At 36.8% G+C, this 16,362-nt stretch overlaps 1 protein-coding gene across 1 annotated transcript; it reads right to left on the reverse strand.

Moving 5' to 3' along the window:
- Nucleotides 1–11,215: 11,215 nt before the first annotated feature.
- Nucleotides 11,216–14,438, reverse strand: LOC137942184 (uncharacterized). Its single transcript, XM_068787882.1, has 3 exons — nucleotides 13,549–14,438; nucleotides 12,340–12,553; nucleotides 11,216–12,249 (listed from the first exon to the last, which is right to left on the reverse strand). Exons 1-3 carry the CDS (start codon nucleotides 13,897–13,899, stop codon nucleotides 11,744–11,746), a joined length of 1,071 nt encoding a protein of 356 aa, XP_068643983.1. The 5' UTR covers nucleotides 13,900–14,438; the 3' UTR covers nucleotides 11,216–11,743.
- Nucleotides 14,439–16,362: the final 1,924 nt, after the last annotated feature.

Here is a 16,362-nt window from a genome sequence, read left to right on the forward strand (position 1 = left end):
AACCTTAAGCTGTAGATCTTCTCTGTTTAACCCAAAATGGGCACAGTTCTCTGATAGTTCTCCTTGTTCAGAATGAACTAAGAGGTTGTCGAAAAAATATTGTAAGGTTGAGAGAAATACCGTAAGCGTGGTGATTGTTGTTGCTAGATCCATCAACGTGCTACTGAGGGGATCCATTTTCTTTACCTATCTGTAATACAAGAAAATTATCGAGTAAGAGTATCAGGTAAATAATTTTTGTCACCTTTAACGTGTTTGACAGTAAAAGAGAATTGAAAGAACCACTGCTGCGGAGTAATCTACAACAACAAAGTGAATCTTCTAAATTTCTTGTCATAAAACCGACAAAATTCTTATAGTCAGTTTTAACTAGAAATTCTTTCGGGGCAAGATATATATAAATTTTTTTTATCCCGTTCTTTAGTGCTAAGATTTCGTTTTCATAAGAATGATAGTTTATTTTAGCAGAGGTAAATGTTCCTAAGGTATATTTACATATTCTCTCAGAATCATTGTTTTTACATTTGAGTACCGCTGCCCACGTATGATCTGAGGCGTCAGCTTCTAAGATTAGTTTTGCATCTGGATCTGGTAGAGTTAACGTCGGGAGGTGTTTCATCATTTGTTTGATCCTGATTACTTTTGAAATGTCGTTGGGAGTCCATTCCCATTTGACATCCTTTTTAACTTTTGTTGAAAGGGTTTTCTAATTTATGCTAAATTCTTTATGAATTGCTCAGCATACGTTAGACAACCTACGAAAAGTTGAAATTGTTTTACGTCTTCTATTTCATTCGGGAAAGCTGCAAGTTTTTTAGGATATGAGTTTGGAGAATGATTTCTCCCTTAGAGATGTTTAAACCTAAGAAATCTATCTTAGTTTTAAACAATTTCGACTTCTTTTTGCTGAGGGTTATCCCAAATTTTTTTAAGGCATTTAATACCTTAAGTAATTGCTCTTTATGTTGTTCCTGATTTTTAGAGAAAACTAGGATATCGTCAACATAAACTAAGCAAAATCTAAAGAACATTTTGAAGATATCGTCCATTCTTCTTTGAAATATATTGGGTGCTTGTTTTAACCCGACGGGCATAACAAGTCACTCATAATGTCCAGAAGTACAACTGAATGCAGTAAGGGGAATAATTCTTTCGGTTAGACGAATTTGCCAAAACCCTGATTTGCAATCAAACTTGGAAAACCATTGTTTTCCTCTTATTGCGGCTATTAACCTTTTTTTTTAGGAAGATAGTAGTCAAACATTTATGTGGTTTCATTAACCTTTTTATTGTTAATGACAATTCTAGTTTTTCCACGTTTTATCTCTGCATGATTCCGTACAAGGAAAGCAAGAGATGTGTGTGGAGAATAACTTGCTCGAATTAAACCTAGGGTTAGCAAGTCATTTATCTGAGTTGAAAATTCTTAAACATCAAATGGAGTGTAAACCATGGGTTTTTTCTCGAATCTCTTTTCAGGATCAAGAAGTTCGAGGTCTGCATATGGTTTTTGTTTATTCCACCATTCTAAGGGTTTCTCAGAACAAGTGGATACCAGAAGTTGTAAAACTTCTGTATCGCAGGATTCTACGAGGAGGAGAGATTCTAGTGGGGGAACCTCATCACCACGCTTGCTGTGTTTTTTGAAGACCTAATGGAGAATTTCTCCATTGCCAGATATGGCAAAAGCTTTAGGGTTTTACTATGTATACATATATGGCAGAATTGTCTATTTCGCGTCGAGTGCGACAGTGAAGTTAATAATAATCGGGGGTTTGTTCGATAGAGGCGTGAAACATTAACCATTCATTTCCTAGAACTAAGTCTTGTCCTAAGTTTATGTTTGGTCCTAAACTTATTAGTTTTGGGATCAGAAATTTTTCACCTCCAATGTCGATATGAACATTTCTGGCTTCTGCAGGAAGGGAAATGTGTTCTCCTAACCCAACTGTTACTTGAAGTGGTACTTCAAGTATTTTCATAAATTGATAGGAAGTAGATTTTGTATAGCTAGACATTAAGAACTTCATGTATCTACAAGAGCATGTATAAGGAATTTTATATATCCCAGAAGTTTTAGCATGACTGTGATATATGAATTTCCATAGGGTACATGCTCTGAATTTATGCGGATACTCATTCGGAAAATGTTCCTGATGAGTCCGATATGTTTTCAGAGTTTTCTTATGTAGAAAACTCTGTCTCGAGATGAAGTTCATATACTTCATCGTTTGACTGGATTTCATCACGATGAATAATTTCTAGACCTTTTCTTCGGCTAATACCATATAAGTATTATATTGCCGTTTTTTCTTATCATTAGGACAATCGCGAGCAAAGTATCCTTCCTTCTGGCTTATCCAACATTTACATTTGCTCGAGGGTTTTCGCTTCGGGCAATATGCATTTGACCCTTTACTGGATGTGGTGGGGCCAAAATTTGTTCTTTTCCTAAAGTATCTTTTTTTAGGAGTATACCTAAATTTTGAACTTTTTTGTATCCTGAAATTTTTCTTATGAAATTTCTTAGGATATTGTCTTTGCTTCAGGTTGTGGTTTTTGCAACCATAAGCTCCTACATTATTTTTCTGGTTAGAACAACATAATGTTTGTTTATAAGTTTTACTACCTTTTTTTTGTAGTCTTTGAGTTTCACAGAGGTTTGCAAGCAAGTCTTGTACAAACTTGTGTCTTCTTACAAGAGTGTCAAAACCTAGGAAAACGTCCATGATTAAAACTGGAAACTCTGGGTTTTTTTGCCAATATTTTGCAATGTAGTCTTTTTCGACAACAGTCGCAAAAGGTTCTGACAATTTTGAATAAAAGATGGGCAGATAAGGTTTCTGGTCATATTTTTTGTAGTGTAACTTGCAAATTCGCAATAATATTTCTCATAAAAATAGATGTTACAAATTTGTAACTTGTTTAGTTTTAAAAGAGTTTCTAAACATTTTCTTTGTTTAGTAGACTCATTGTGAGCATCTAGGGTTGGATGTATTCCTAGATTTTTTTTTGATATCTTAGTCACTAATCCTTTTAGTATTGAGGCTATAGACGTTGATGTTATGGTCTTCGAGAAGGTTGTCCCACCTATGCACTACGTTACTCTGTAAAACATGGGTAAAGAAATTAAATGTTGAATCTTTATCCCAAGATTCGTGCATATTGGCAACATTATTCATGCATCTTTCCAATTCTTTGAGGACTTTTTCTACTTCCTTGGGGAATTCCAAGTTGAGATAAAATCCAAAAGGGTTAATGCTATCTATGGATTGGTGTCCCTTAGTAGCATGTGATGGATCGACATTAGTGTATTTTGTCGAATACCTTTGTCCTCCCAAAGATATTTTGGAGTGGGAGTAATTTTCTCTTTCGCGAGAGTTATCTGCTATGCGGTCTCGATAGTTGTCTTCCATGTAGGTATCTCATAACCTTGAAGTTTCTGCTTCATGTTGGTTGGTGTTGCCGCCTCGAAGTATTCTGAATCTTTTACCAAGATCATCTGCCTTTTTGTCTTTAGCAGAGTGGTCTTTTTTCTTGGTATTTTCTATGGCAACTTCATCAAAGTCCCATGCCTCTAGTTCACTGTCTTGTTGCTCTTTTTGTTTACTAGAGGATGGTTTTTCCTCTTGAACATAATAAATCAGTTGTCGATCGAAAGTATTATATTCTGCGTAAACTTCATCATCTGTGGATGATGATGCTTTAGAAGCGATCCTAAAAGCTGATGGTTCTGGATCTTTCTTTCTAGATGCCATGCATGGAGCAATATACACTAGTTTTTAAGCCATCCAGTAAAGTCAGGAAGGCCTAAAGGTAATGGAGTTTCCATTTCAATTAAATAGAAAAAACTCATTCATTCTAGAGAACTATGTCTTCTAGTTTACTTTATAATTTCCAAATTATGCATTGTAGGGTCCATGCTCTGTTATTTAATCTCATCCATTCAGAATGATACTTAATGTGAGCTACAATAGTATCATTTACTAGTCTAAGATTATTTTTGTTTTGCAGAGCGAGAATTCTTGCTACTCGTGCCATTCTTAGTTGATCTAATAGACGTTCTCTATAGATCATTTTATAAAGCTATGGCATTTAGCTTTCTTTTTATTCTTTTGATCTTGCACCTTATTTTGTAGGCTCGATCATTATGTCTGTTCCACCAATAATTATACATTATTTGGGATGGGATTGTGTCATCTTCTGGTTGAAGAGTGTCTCTTTGTTGTAGAGCAAGAGCTAGATTTTCTCTACAAAATTCTAAACGATCGAATAGTTACAAAATTTTAAACGATCTAATATTTTCCACCTATAGATCATTCTGGTGTCCTTGTAAAAGGGGTTTTATACCTTGATGGACTGGAAGATGAACTTAAATGTTATTTTAATGCTAAGACATATATTAGAAGTTCTTGCATTTTATCTTTGTTTAAGTTTTCTAAACTTTTTTTTTACTTCTGTTAGTTCTTTGAAAAAAACAAGACTATTTTCATGGTCAATTTTTTCTAGAATATTTTCTAGGATAGTTTGACATTTTATTATTTCTCTATGTTTATGTTCATCATAGAGGAAATTTACTTTTTGCTGTAGATTTTCAACAACATTTTCTAACCTGGATGGGTCTTTCCATAAGCCTCTAAGGTTTGGTTGGAATAGGTGACTATGTCATAGTTTCCTATTGATGGGCCTAAGGCTTTGTATGGGCTATGTGCCATCATCGATGTGAAGTGGAACATAGGCGTTGAGCCTTGAGTTGCTTATTCCTTCGAATTTAGAACTCGTGGAGGCTCTATTGGAAGAAGTAGAGGGCCTATCCTGTTCGAGGGAAAAGCTAGGCCTAGTGTTGATAATCACTAGTTTTCCTTCTATCTCTTTTATGCTTTTTCAGGAGAGGGGAAGGTGTCTAGGAGCCATAGGTTGGACTACCCATTCTGTTGGCCATGTTAACTCTCTAGGGTCGAGTTTTTCGATGGTCAAAATTTCAAAATATCCAATATTCCGTGATTTTCTTTGAATCCTTAACTGGAACCTTTCCAATATTGATTCCTCTTGCAACTACGCATATGAGTATGCGCATTACTCTTCTTCCTGGTTAAATGTCATTTTTGACCAGTTGTCTGTATAGATTTTTAAGGACAAAGTATTCCGGATATGTTTATCGTCTAAATCTATTTGTAGATAGGGCCGGTTGTAAAGGAGACTGGGCCTAATCCTAAGTTTGCTCTAACTCCTCCAAGTAGGGCCTTTTCAATATTATTCCTCACTGAGTTATCTACGATAGCTGCTATGAAGGGTAAATTTTGGTTGATTCGTATCAAGGGATCTAATCCTATATGCACTCATCCATAATGGACGTATTTGAATATTTTTTAGCTTAGCTAAATCTAATTCACTTAATAATCTGTAGCAGAAAGTACCTGAGTTAGTATTCTGTATTTCTACAGATAGTTCCTTCTGGAAAACAAAGGATTTCTTCTAGAACTCAATCCAGTCTTTATTGTAGACTTCAGTTATCCGAGGGACACTAATTGTCCACTTTTGTCCATCCTGCATAAGATTAAGATATTTTTTGTATTCTCCCTGTGTTTCATGATGTACATGAATACTATTTTGAAGAGAAGTACATTCTATTCCTATTTGTTCAGACATTGATGAATTTTAGTTGAGACGTTATCTCTTCTAATTTTTGGAACAAAATCTGGAGAAGACGTTCCAATTGATATAAAGTTATGAACAGAGAGGTATGTTGAACAACAAGTTCTCTTAGTTCATTGTTTTGAGTTAAAGCGTAGATGTCTCGTATAAGAGGATCTTTATCTACACTTTGTTGGTTTTTTATTGAAGCTATTTTAAAAATAACTTCTTGTAATTCTTTTCAACTTGGTTTGTTATTAACCAATTTAGTTTTCATCTCTCGGACATGTTCTAATATCCTAGAGTGTTGAATTTCATAATCCACAAAACTTTATAGGTCTGTAAGGAGTTTTACTATTGATTGAGTATATCCTCCTTTGAGTATCTCAAGATGGGTATTTATTCTTCTCTTGAGCTTTTGTACTTGTTCGTTAACGTCGCTTTCTATTCCAAGGCATAGGAAGACAACGTATTTTGTAGTGTATTTCTCACAACAACTTTTCATAAAGAAAATGTGATGAATATCACCAACTAAATCCATTATATTGTTCAATATTGGATTATGTTTGTCATGCCATCCATGTGGATAGCCTATTATTGGACAAATATGAGTCTATCCAGTTTTTAACACTGTGTCATATGAAGGACGTTAAGTTCCTTCTGACTGACCGATTGAGGTCTTTGGTATATTTGTAATTTATAAATGTTGTTTGGGATGTGACTGATTTTGGGTTGTAACTGTTTTGGGAGTATGTAAACCTAAACAGAAATAACTAAAGCTAATCCTTGGCTCTGATACCATTTTTTCACACTACCATTTTGAACACAATGTAGTATCTGATAGGCTCAACATGACTTCTACTGCTACTTAGTCCTATTCGGGGTTTGACCCTATTCATGTCGGCTAACCACCAAGTGGGCTAAATCATCATACCACCGGTGATGGAAGACTTTGTGTCTAATCACATTGATAACACCATTAGTAGCACAATTTTAAACTACCCATTTTGTTATCATCAAAATACTGGCGACCAATCATGATTTGTCCATTCTAACTATCTCCCCCTTTTTTATGATGACAAAATCCCTAGCTTAAAGTATAAAAATAATCAAAGTACCTGTTGATAATTTTGAAAAATGGTATGAGATTACCAAATGAGCATATCCAAAATTCATCAACCATATGATGTAAGGTCCTAAAAGGTCTAGCATTATAACTCATGGACTTAACTTCCTTAGGGTGGGCTTCCCTAGTTTTAAACATGCATTGGAACTTTACTCCCCCTAAATTTGAACATGTAATGTATTCTTCTGTGAACCAACCTAACTACATGAGGTGTGGAGTCCCCTTAATTTATGCTAAAATTTATCTCCTAGATATGTCATTTTCTATCCCTCTTGAATAAATATTTTCTCTCCCTTTTTGTCATCCATAATGTTGAAGAGCAGATATGGAAGAGTTTTACATAACTCTCACAAGAAGAAGTCTTAGATAGCCAGAATTATTATGGAAGGAGGTTTCATAGAAGAGTTTCAGTTAAAAGGTGTTTTAGGTATGTTAGTCTTCTATTTATGTTCAGTTGTTTAATTATGTTAGGACTTATCTTTAAGTGTTAGACTTTGGGTGTAATCGGGACAGGGTAGTTTAATTGTAATTAGACCCTACTACTTTCCTCTATTATAAATAGGGGTTCATGTACTCATATTACAAGAAATTAGTGAAGTTTTTCTCTTTTCGAGAAAATCAACACATAAAAAAAGTATGAACAAAGAAGGTTCAAGTAGAGATAAAGGTAGAGAAAATAAGAAATTTTAATTTGTTTTCATGACAAAGGAGATAGATGGGATGTGCAGATATTCTCCAATGATACCAATTGTTATGTAGATGTTCCAATTATTAAGGTATTGATATTGCTATACCAGTTGTTAGATATACAAACATCATCTAATATATTTTATACCAATTTCTAAATGTTTAATTGTTTAAAAGTACCATCTAGTATCAAAGTATGGGGGCCTAATCGGATATGAAGGTTATACATGTAAGTGTTCATCCTAGGCTACATATGGGATACCCATTATTCTAATCTTGAGTTGGCTAGTCAATAAGGATTGTTCATGCCTAATTTGCTACCTAGCTTAGAAAACCGATCAACTCCTATGGGCAATAAAAATATCCGCTCATTGTTCTTTTCGATAGGAATTTTTTTTGTTGGCCTAATTCTCGAGAAAGTGGTTGATATCAATTGTTGATAGTAGATGTTCCCAATTCTGTTTATATCGAGAATAAGGAGTCAGGTTCTTCCTTAAGTTAATGACTTTCGAGTATCATAATAGATAAGAGTTTTGTCTTTGATTCAATCCATAGATTAAGATGTTCATTTATAGGAGTTGTATATGACAACTGCCAATTGTTGTGTACTAAATTGGAAAAGGAGCCATACAATGTTGTTTCTTAGAAAACCAAGAAATTGATATCAATAGTTATTACATGATACCAATAGTTGGTTCAAGAAATTTGCATGTTTTCTATTGTAGAATTTAGGACTCTTTCATAATGATCTCGAGCCAAAGAGGGAGAGGAGAAGAAGAGAAGAAGAGAAAAAGAGAGAAAGGAGAGAGAGTTTAGAGATCGACTTCAAAGAGAAGGGAGAGGAGAGTTTGGATGCATTAAAGAAGAGAGGAGAGAATTAAAGCTCTACGCTTAGCCAAGGGCCTCTATTTATAGTTTTTACAATACCTTAGGGCTATAACATTACAAGAGAAGAGACATAACTAGACAAGTAATTACATTTTCATACCATCTTTATGAGAAGTCTTCTTATTTACCAATATGCCACACCTCTTGGATGTGTGGGCTTTCTTCTTTGGACATGTGGACTTGAGCCCATCTTCTAACATCTATCATTTAGCAACTATTGCATCTACTCTTTCTATCAAATAGTAGCTTGCAAGAATTTGAGTACCCAATTAAGTTTATGATTGAATGTTGAATACCAAATAAAGTACGAAAAAGTCTTCTTATAGCCTCTAGGTATGATTATCTAGGTTCTTATTGGATTTTAGTGGATAGGCAAAATTGTAAGCATAATGTGCTAACTGCCAAGAATGGTAGTGTTGAATTTAGGATCCCGTGACAAGGCCCTCGACCAAGGTAGTAAAAGAGTAGAGGAAGAAAAGGAGGAGAGGAGAGAAAGAAGAGAGAACCTGACTAGAGAGATGGAGAGAGAGAGTTTGGGAGATGAGACAATTCTAGGAACGAATTTGAGAGAGAAGAGCAGAGACTCAATGATCTACCTCATGCCTTGAGTCTCTATTTATAGTTGTGGAAGGAGGTTTACAATGACCACAATGCCCTTATGGATACAAACTTTGTAAAAGAAAAGATATATCTAAACATATATCATCTTCTTTAATTACACCCTTGTGTCATCCTTATGAGAAGACCTTCAAATTACCTCATTTGCTGCCTCCTTGACACGGGAGAAGTATTTACTTTGATGCTACTTCAAGATGTCTTCCAATACCCCCTCAGGCTGGGGGAGAGAAAACATTATAGATACCCACCTTGATGTATATAGTAGTTAAAATATTGAATGTGACTAATTTCGTAAGAATGTCTACCACCTGCCCTTATGATTAAACATGTTTGAGATATAAGATACTAGCCTGAAATTTCTCTTGTATAAAGTCGCAATCTACCTCAAAGTGTTTTGTCCTCTTATGGAGGACATGATTTGAAGTAATATAAATAGTTGCTTGGTTGTCACAATATAATTCCATAGAAACTCCTTTATAGAATCCCAATTCAGTAAGAATGGATCTGATCCATAGAAGCTCATTGATTGTGTGGATCATAGCTCTATATTTTGCTTTTGCACTAGACCTCGCAATAACATTGCTTTTTGCTTCTCCATGTAACCAGGTTACCTCCAACTAGGGGTGACATCGAGCCAAACCGAGCTCAAACCTGCATATATTTGAGCTGGGTTTGATATAAATACTTCGAATTCGAGCTTGAGTTGATCCTAGTCTTAAGCCTAAAATTATAATCGAGCTCCAACCCAAGAATTTTAACCGATTTTGAGCTCAAGATCGAGTCGGGTTTGAGCTCCAACCAATATTTAAAACTTTGCATAAAATATATGTCAAATAAATTATATATAAAATAATACATAAATTTGGGCATGGCCTCTGTACATAAACCCTACACAAATTTGTCTATACACTACATGTAAAATAGTTCATAAATAATGCTAAATATTATGCATAAACTTTATTCAATAATCAAAATAGAATAATTTAAATAAAATATCAATATCAAATTTACAATCACCCAAAAAAAAAATTATAAATCCATTAAAAATTTATAAACTCCAGCTCTTTTTCTTTGTGCTAGAAAAAAATATGTTAAGTCCCCGTTCGCATGAGCAAAATTCCCACCTATGACAAAAACAAGAGAATAAAATTTATTATTGTCTGATAAAAAAAATACTTGTCTAAACTTATTGTGCCAATGTGACTTATTTAAAAACATGACTTATACACAAAACATCACTTTTATACACTCTTGAGCTTAGCCAAGTTCAAACCTGCATATATTTGAGTTTTGCTTGATTTAAATATTGAGAACTTGAACTCAACCTCGAGACTAAAATTGGCATCGAGCTCAAGCCCAAGAATGTTAGCCTTTGAGCTCAATCTCGAGCCGCGTCCAAAGTTTAACCCACATTTAAAACTTTTCATAAAAAATATTTAATATTAAGTTTGAAGAATCCTAAAAGCATACATCAAACCTCTTGTGTCTACACACCACAACAAAATGGTGGGGTTGAAAGAAAAAATAGACACCTTGAGGTTACTCGGGCCTTCCTTCAACATATGCATGCACCCCACTTCTATTGGCCCCATGCTATCCTTATTGCATATTTTCTTATCAATAGATTACCATCATCCATTTTTAATGATCAATCACCATTCTCCTGTTTGGGGTACTCTTGTACTAAAAAAGAATGTGTGTTATAATCTTTCACTCAAGAAAATGTTTGTATCCAAAGATATGACTTTTTTAAGAGCAACCTTTTTATTCGTCCACACGTGCCCCACCTGGTTTCTCTCTTGTGAATGAGTTTCCTAAGCCAGTTGTGTCCATCGACAACTCCGCGATTCATAGCTGAGATTACTGATCTTTTCAACTCCCTAAAGCATTTGCTGACACCTCACTTGTAGAGTCTCCAACTCCTTTAGATGTAATTTCTCCAGCTTCCCCTCATTTTGTTGTCCTCCATTTAATACTCGACCAATTGGCTCTTTGAAAAGAGCTGAGGTCTAGTACCAGACCTCTCACCCCATATCCATTTTTTTATGAACTCATCAATTATCACTATCTTGTCATCTGTATCATCTTCCTCTATTTTTCACCTCGAAGGAGTCAAACGAGTGTCATTTTGCTTATACCACCCCTCATCTCGGTCAAAACTACAGCCATTTGTTTGGCCAAATTCTATGAATTACATACGATGTTGTATTCTATGAATAGAAGGACATCGTTAGTTGTCAACACAGCCGCTCAAAAGTGGCACATATATACTAAAGCAATACAAACATAACTGAAAAACTAATCATATTCAACGTAGTAATTATTGACATGAGGAAAAACAATGTGACAATTTTTCATGAACATAACAGATAGCTGCACGGACAAGACTTCCATCCTCTCAAAAACAGGCAAGGCTGCACGGACAAGACTTCCATCCTCTCAAAAACAGCCAAAGCTGCACGGACAAAACTTCCATCTTCTCAAAAACAGGCAAAGCCTTTTTCACACTACTTATCGCTTGTGGTAGAACACATACCTGTACGCAGCAATCTCAAGCAAAGCACAGGAACCAACCAGTGTATACACCACAGAATATGGGCCAATGCCATGCCACCAACAAAAAGAAATGAATTACTATTTACTTCTGTGGGATTAATGGGAATCTGACTTTCTTTTTCAGTTCCCAGCTTATTAGGTACCCAAAAAAATGTGTTATTCTGCAATTAAGAAGCCCGAACGATGTTCTTGATACTACAGTAAGAAAAATTGAATACTTCTGTTTCCGCTCCATCAACGATTGTACAAGTCTACAGGCTGCCTCCATCTGTCAATCTTCACTCTGCGGTTGTTACTACTGTCACGCACTGCGGGTCTCAGAAATCTGTCTGCCTCGATCTCAGCCAGGAGAGCAGATTTTAATCTCCTCAGATGCCCAATACATTGTCTATGGCAAGAACCAGTTATAATATCGATGTGGGGGTTGCTCCAGGTTTCCTGGCTCAGCTTTCTCTCATATTCTGAATGCCACTTTGCTTGCAAATAAGCCAATGACCTCCAAGGAGGGAGAGGCATGGAGTTCTGCTCCAGTGAGTTCCTTGCAGCTTCTGCCATGACTTGAAGGTACTGTCTGAGTTTGGTCAGAGTGCCAACATACACAACAGGAAGAGATTTCAATAACCTGGCATATGATTGGACCGCTCTGGCTATCTCAAAGTGACTTCTGAAGTCGATATCAATAATCATGCGTTCAGTGTTGCTAGTTCCATCAATGACTACATCAATGTATTCATGATCACCTTAAAAAAATACAGCATATAATCAGGATATGAGAAAGAGAGAGAGAGAGAGAGAGAGAGAGAGAGAGAGAGAGGGAGAGGGAGGGGTACCTCCTGGGACCTTGCCGAAACCATGCCACTTTGATGAACATACAGCAGCATCATAACCAGAAAATTGGAGATGCTTGACAACAGAATTCCGAATGCACCTTGCATTGCAAGTGCCACTCTGAATATACTGAAGGTCTTTCTCATTGATTGAAAGTATTAGAGACTGGACCATCGCGAGCAAGTCATTCTCAAACTGACCTGCATCCTTGTGAAACTGCACACGACCAACAGTCTGTTAGATGTAATCGTGACAAGCTATAAACAAGAAAGCATTAAAAAAAGTGCTGCAAGACAAGATTACGATATAGCCGCTTCCCCCGGCAGGAGAGAAGCTCTTACATGAATAATTACTAACACTTTCAGTGATAGGTAACTATCAAAATACTGGCAAGAAAACTACCTTGCCTACTGGTTTTAGTTGCTAAACAAATCCAATCAATATAACACCTCAGTGGTGCCTAGAAACCATGTTTACTTTATGTGCGTGTTAAGCACCACCAAAGCATATAGAGTACAGAAAAATTCATCTTTACCCCCACCGATTAGAGAAACCTTCTACTGTTAAAAAAGCTAGGCATTCTACAAATTCATCAATCTCAGACACCTACGGTGCTCAAGAAAACCAGACTCTTGACTTAAGTTAAGCACAGGACTGAGCATATGAAAATCAGAGAGCTGGTCACAGAAGGAGATGAACCAGCACGCACTAAACCTTAGATTGCAAGGTAAAAATTGATGATTGGAACATCTAGCTTTCTTCTCAAGGTAAGTTTAGATACATCTAAATGAACAACATTAATCAACAACAAATGCTTTACATGAGACCTAGAGATCTAATTGCATAAAGTAAAAACAATCAAATTTACTAATCAAGTCAAAATTTTCAACCCTTCAAAAAACATTTCATTTGAATATTTAAGCATAATCCGGGCACTGGCTAATGATTTCAGCCAAAAAAGATCACTACCGCAATCTACAAACCAAATCTTGAAGTAGAAAATGAAAAATTTTGTTCTTCTTGTTCCACAAGTAAAGTAACAAGTACAACAACAATAACTATAAAAATAAATAAATAAATAAATAAATAAATAAATTATAGAAAGATAGAGAAACGAATTAAACATTCCAAACAGAACAAAACCGTCTACCAAGAACTTCCCAAAAGAGTAACAGAAAGCAGCAAAAGGAAAGAAAGAAATAGAACCTTACCGATATCTTCTCAGCCAGATGGGTTAAATCAGAATACTCAGAATCGCTATCACTACAGGACCTAGACTCTGCTCCCGAACTGCTGCTCTCCAAAAATTCACTCACCATAGCTGCCAGGTCATGCTCACTCTCGTGGCTGAAACCCCCAATCTGACCAACAAACTGCTCGCCTCCTCCGGCTAACCTAAGCAAAAGATCCCCTGCAGCGGCACAGATTCGGCAATCCGGTTCAACATGATTTCGGGCATTTACGGCGACCGCCATAGTATGCGTGACATCCCCGCGCTCAAAAGCCCACTCGAACCTCGTTCTGGTTCTTGGCGCAGACTCCAGTTTCGCCATTAAAAGCATGGAAAACTCGAAATTCAGGCTAAAGACGGCATGTACGCAAATATAAATGTTGCCACAAGAAGGATATCAACTTTAGAGCAAAAGAATGCAGACGAAAGATTCAGTCCGAAACGAATTACAAAAAAACGATAACAGCTTCAGTTTTTATAACGGAAATGGAAGGTCTTCAAATTTTCGGGAAGAATCAAAGAAACCACAAAATTTCTCCCGCAATTCTATGAAAACCGTGCACTCGAAAAACCTAACTCCCCTATCGAATCACGATTCCAAAACTGATCAAAATTATTCGAAGATCCCCATTCTTGCCAATATTCGAAACCCTAATTCCCTCAAAGATAGCCACAATCCCAGTCTATTTCATCAGCCAACCCGCAATTCAGAACCATAAACCCTTTGGTCATCCAAAATTACAACCGAAGAAGGAAATCGAAATGGAAAACAATTCAAATCACTGGACTTTTGCAATGCAACCCTCTGATCCAAAGGGAGGAAGAAGGATGAAATGCCCGCTGCAACCCAAAGGATGGAGCGCAAGATACCCCGAGACGGACTTAAATGAAAAAAAATGAAAAGCAATGTAGATGTGAAATACCTAAAATGCTCCCAACGATAATTTAAATGAAGGTAATTATTTCATGACCAGTTGCTCAGAACTTGGTCTCGTAACGAGGCTAGGTTCATGGTTAAAGCATCAAGAGATTTAATTTTTCGACAAGTTCACACGTGTCATAAAGAAAAGGATAACGACGCGTGGAAGGCCCTTACACGGCACATAAAGAGGATACCCGCCTCAACCTCGATTCACGGTCTAGATTGCCTCGAAGATTTCATATCTTCGAATCAACGCGTAAAATTTAAATGCCTTGCCGTGAAAAAGGCGAGGGCAGTTTTGGTAAACTCCCCCTTACCTTGGAGCGGAAGAAATAAGGTCCGGCAGCCAATTCGTAACACTAAATAGACAGAATCGGCGGCTGAAGCGCGTGACACGGCGGCAGCGGTGATCACGTGAGCCTGGAGTGTCTTTGTGAGCAGACGCTCGATTGACTGGCAGCCGCGGCTAGGGGTCGTCACGGAGTATAGCCAAGTTTGAATATGATTGGAGTACTTCGAATTCAGGCACAGTTTTTAGCCTAAATTTAGAATCGAATTTGAGCTTAAATTTTTTAATCAAATTTGAACCAGAACTCGAGTCTAAAGGAAAAAAAGAATACCTCAATTAATTATATTTATTTTATTAAAAAATAATAATATTAGATATTAAGGGACAAAAAAGGATAAGTCCTCCGGAATTAATCGTTGGCTTGACTACGATTTTGAAAGCGTCGGCGCAGGGCCTCCAAAGAGGACCGAGGCGCAAGCACCGGGCCAATAAATTACCAGACGCCGGGGGACCAATTTGACGGGATGATCAAACTTGTTACACACGTTGCAACGTAATTCGGTTTCAAGTTTCTCTCTCCGAATCCCACTTATGCCAATGGGGCGCTACAGGCCAAAAGCGTCAGAGTTAGATTACCTAAGCCAAGCCGTCCCTGAGATTTTCCAATTCGGAAAAATCCGTTCCCGACTCAAAACCCAGTGAATTTTTTCTTCTCTCCACATGTATACCCTAAAATGAACGAACTTTTGAGAGAGGATAGCGGATACAGGAAAGGATCAATTGAAAATCCGTTTCTTTCCCTCTGACCCTGTTTTCGTTTTGTACGAAAAGGTCAGCCTCTCTGGTTCGTCTTTGCCGGGAATCCACTAACCTTCTGCCGTCACTTCACAATTATTGGAGTATCTTTAGTTGTTGGCAACCCAATACTCTGTCATCGAACATGGCTGTCCCTCATTCTCTATTTAAAAGCAACGATCTTATCCAGATTTTCCTCTTTTTCCTCCTCATAACCATTGTTATCTCCGAAGAAGAAGAAGAAGAATAAATTAAAACTTGAAGAATCGCCACTGCAAATGGCAGCAGAAGCGTTTATTTATCCGAATTTGCACATGCAGCAACACGACGATCACCAGACAGTGCTGCTTCAATTATTTTCCAACGAAATAAGACCGAAAGAGTTGGCTTCGCCTTTTATTAAATGACCAAACACCTAAAAGTTTCATTCGGTAGCTTACAACCAGTTCTTAAGAACCTTTAATTAAAGAGGGAAAGACCCGTCTCTCCCGTTTTCGGCGAAAAAGGGAGCTTCACGTGAAGGAAACAAAAGGGGAAGTGCAGGCTGCTGTTATGTTTTGGTTCTAGTTAGCTAAAGAAGTACAAATGGCGGAGCAGAGAATGAGGATTCATGGGGAAGAGGAAGTCTAAGATGTTTTTATAGTCTTGGGCTGCTTTCGGCTTCATTATTGGAAGTCCTTTTTGTGAAGAAAAATACCAAACAATTAGTTATTCAACTTAAGTTGTCACTGCAATGTTGGGGGATTCATGGATGACGTATCCAAGCTCCATCCAATTAAAAACAAATT

The sequence above is a fragment of the Aristolochia californica genome, unplaced genomic scaffold (assembly GCF_029961685.1).
Source record: "Aristolochia californica isolate CCGP_79_NKW_82.1479 unplaced genomic scaffold, dmAriCali1.0.hap1 SCAF_10, whole genome shotgun sequence".
Taxonomy (NCBI): Eukaryota; Viridiplantae; Streptophyta; class Magnoliopsida; order Piperales; family Aristolochiaceae; genus Aristolochia; species Aristolochia californica.

Excerpts from the sequence above, each read along its gene's own strand:
- LOC137942184 (XM_068787882.1), bottom strand. The coding sequence starts at position 13,899 with ATGCTTTTAATGGCGAAACTGGAGTCTGCGCCAAGAACCAGAACGAGG. Across the intron at positions 12,554-13,548 it reads ATCTGGCTGAGAAGATATCG|TTTCACAAGGATGCAGGTCA; the intron begins GTAAGGTTCTAT and ends GGTCGTGTGCAG. Across the intron at positions 12,250-12,339 it reads TTTCGGCAAGGTCCCAGGAG|GTGATCATGAATACATTGAT; the intron begins GTACCCCTCCCT and ends TATTTTTTTAAG.